The following is a 2738-nucleotide window of genomic DNA, read 5'->3' on the forward strand; positions in this document are numbered from 1 at the left end:
CAGTCTTTTCTTAAAACAAGCTTGTAAAATTGGGACATCACAGCTTTATGTGACATGGAATTCAACCATAATTTGCTAGAAAACAAGATGTCACATACACCCTCTCCTTCAAGAAAAATAGTTTTCATAGGAAATAGCATTTAAACAACTTTTGCCAGCTTATAAAGATATTAAACGAGGCCATGGACAGTTCCACAAGTGTAAAAGGAGAAGCAGCACGGGCTCCTTTTGGACTCAGTATGACTCAAGTGAAGAAAAACAAGATTCTACATTTTTAATAAAAGGTTTATGGTATTTTTAAAAAGCATATAAACCTCTGTAATACAGAAGTTAATGTTTTGTTTTGTCTGAGATGGACCAAGTGGGTGGTACCATGTGTAACACAAGTTAGCCTGGGCACGTGGTTTGGAGATGACCAATCAGGCGCCCCTCTAGGTTTAACTATGTTAAATGTCAGATTGCAATAAACTAGAAGCTGTTGGTCGGGCCCGCGGAAATGGGCGAGCATAATCTCCTTAATCCAGGGTTTGTGGGACCTTTGGTAAACATCCACACTGGAGACACATTTTACTTTCCGAATTTTAGAGCCTCAGGGGGACAACTGGCGGGGCTGCCGTCTCTCTCCTACCCGAGAAGGGACAATGTTTGCTCCCTTCCGTGGAATCCTTCGGAGCCGTGCAATGGATACTCTCAATCCTACTTTAGCAGCCCCGTGTCTATTAACCCTTCTTTCAATCGGTCGTGTGAAATCACCAGACCAGAAGACGGTAAATGTTATTATAACAACGGCAACGGGAACAGGGAGACCTGCTCAGGTGCCAGCAGCCTCAAAAGAGAGGACAGGGCGAGAGACACATCATCCCTAACATCTGACCACGGGATGCACAGTGGAATTGGCAACACTGCCGCCTTTTCCAAATATGATTATGGGACCGAACAGCTAACGCAAGACCCACCATCCTGTCAGTCAATGGAGTCCGACTCCAGCTCCTCTCTGCTCAACGAGGGCAGCAAGCCTTCATCTAGCGACACACAGACCCTGGTGTCACCGGGAAGCCATTCAAGCAACATAGCCGCAGGCGGAGGTGGGTGTTATTATTTTTAATTACAATCATGTTTATCATAGCCTGTGTGTGTATTATTTAGAAGATGGCTGCACATATGGCGAGCTTGCGGTTATAGAAGTATCGATAGAGTCCGTTGTGTTGATGCACAACTTGCAGCCTATTAGCCTGCAGGATACTTGCGTGGTGTTGAAACGCCGCTAGGGGTTGCCCTATAATACTCCACGCGCAACGTGGTAGTGGAGAATCTCTGATAAGCTCACCTAATCACAGTGCCTACCAGCTTTCAGTATGCAGCCAGTCCTGTCACCGCATTTGCTTCGTTTACATTAGCCTCCCGCCACATAGGTGTTTGGTTGTTGCCCATTTTTGCGCTGTATATAGTCAAATTAGTGCAGTGATTTAAAGAGGTGAGTCGCTTCGGTTGACTGCATCAAATAGAGAGTTTTCCTTTTAATGACTCATAAACAGAATTAATATCTGTCGCTGTGTACTCAAGAGTCATTTAATATGCTCTGAAACTCGCAAATAAGCAGGGGCATTTGCAAGTACGACTTAATGATCACGTTAATGCAACTTTAACTGCAACAATAAAACTTCCTGTGATACAAACCGCTGTATACTGGTGGCCTCAATAGAGGAGGCTGGAAAAAAAAATTTAGGATAAAAAATCATTTCCACCTTTGGAGTGGTCCTTGCCGTCCGGAAATTGGATTTGAGATCATATATGTCCATACAGCCCAGAGGGAGACCAAAACAAATCCACTTTGTTGTGTATGGAGGAAGTGACAGCTTTCCTGGGACATCAGCTGAATGCACTCTAACACAAAAGTATTTCCATGCATCTGCAATCACTGGAAACGCAAAGAAATATTCTTTAGCTTTCTTTAAATGCTTTTTGGATTTCCGCGGTTTCAGATATCTTTGCAAAGACCCAGTGCTGTCTCACTGTAATGTAATTTGACTATTAGGTAGAATCTTCTGATGTCTTTCTAGTAAAACCTAAATGAAATCATTCTGCCAAAGGATCCAAACTTTTCTGAGACAACTGGCGCCCCTGTAGGCTTACCATAACCTTGGAGGTGACCGTGATTTTGCTACTGTGGTGACTAATCCGTAGTATGCACCCCCACCCCACCCCACCCCACCCCACCCCACCCCTCCCTTCCTCCCCCACCCTCCCCCCTCCTCCAGGTGCCCCGTGGTACCCGATGCACACTCGGACCAGAAAGAAGCGCAAACCGTATTCCAAACTTCAGCTGGCTGAGCTAGAGGGTGAATTCATGTTAAATGAATTCATTACCAGGCAGCGGCGGAGGGAGCTCTCCGACCGTCTGAACCTCAGCGACCAACAAGTCAAGATCTGGTTCCAGAACCGCAGGATGAAGAAGAAGAGACTCATGCTGAGGGAACAAGCTTTGGCCTACTTTTAGAGATGCGGCAGAAGGTGAATCGATAGGCAGTAAAAGCCAAGCCTTCTATGCTCCCTTAGGTCTTCTTTCAGTGCATGCACTCATCTATCCATCTTTTACATTGCAGGCGATTATTACAACATTTTTTTTATTTTTTTTTTCTCAAAGGTGCGGGCCATACAGGCCCAAAACAAGCCATTATGTGGCAAAATGTTCTCAGTGAGACTGCCTTCATTTTGGTATAATCGCACAAAAAGCTGTG

General features: G+C 45.0%; 1 protein-coding gene across 1 annotated transcript; it reads left to right on the top strand.

The window, feature by feature from the left end:
• The first annotated feature begins 496 nt into the window (after positions 1–496).
• hoxc12a (homeobox C12a) lies at positions 497–2497 on the top strand. The gene is made up of 2 exons (XM_029507034.1): positions 497–1085; positions 2259–2497. Exons 1-2 carry the CDS (start codon positions 497–499, stop codon positions 2495–2497), a joined length of 828 nt encoding a protein of 275 aa, XP_029362894.1.
• The last annotated feature ends 241 nt before the right edge of the window (positions 2498–2738 follow it).

The sequence above is a fragment of the Echeneis naucrates genome, chromosome 7, assembly GCF_900963305.1.
Source record: "Echeneis naucrates chromosome 7, fEcheNa1.1, whole genome shotgun sequence".
Taxonomy (NCBI): Eukaryota; Metazoa; Chordata; class Actinopteri; order Carangiformes; family Echeneidae; genus Echeneis; species Echeneis naucrates.

Excerpts from the sequence above, each read along its gene's own strand:
- hoxc12a (XM_029507034.1), top strand. The coding sequence starts at position 497 with ATGGGCGAGCATAATCTCCTTAATCCAGGGTTTGTGGGACCTTTGGTA. Across the intron at positions 1,086-2,258 it reads CAACATAGCCGCAGGCGGAG|GTGCCCCGTGGTACCCGATG; the intron begins GTGGGTGTTATT and ends CCCCTCCTCCAG.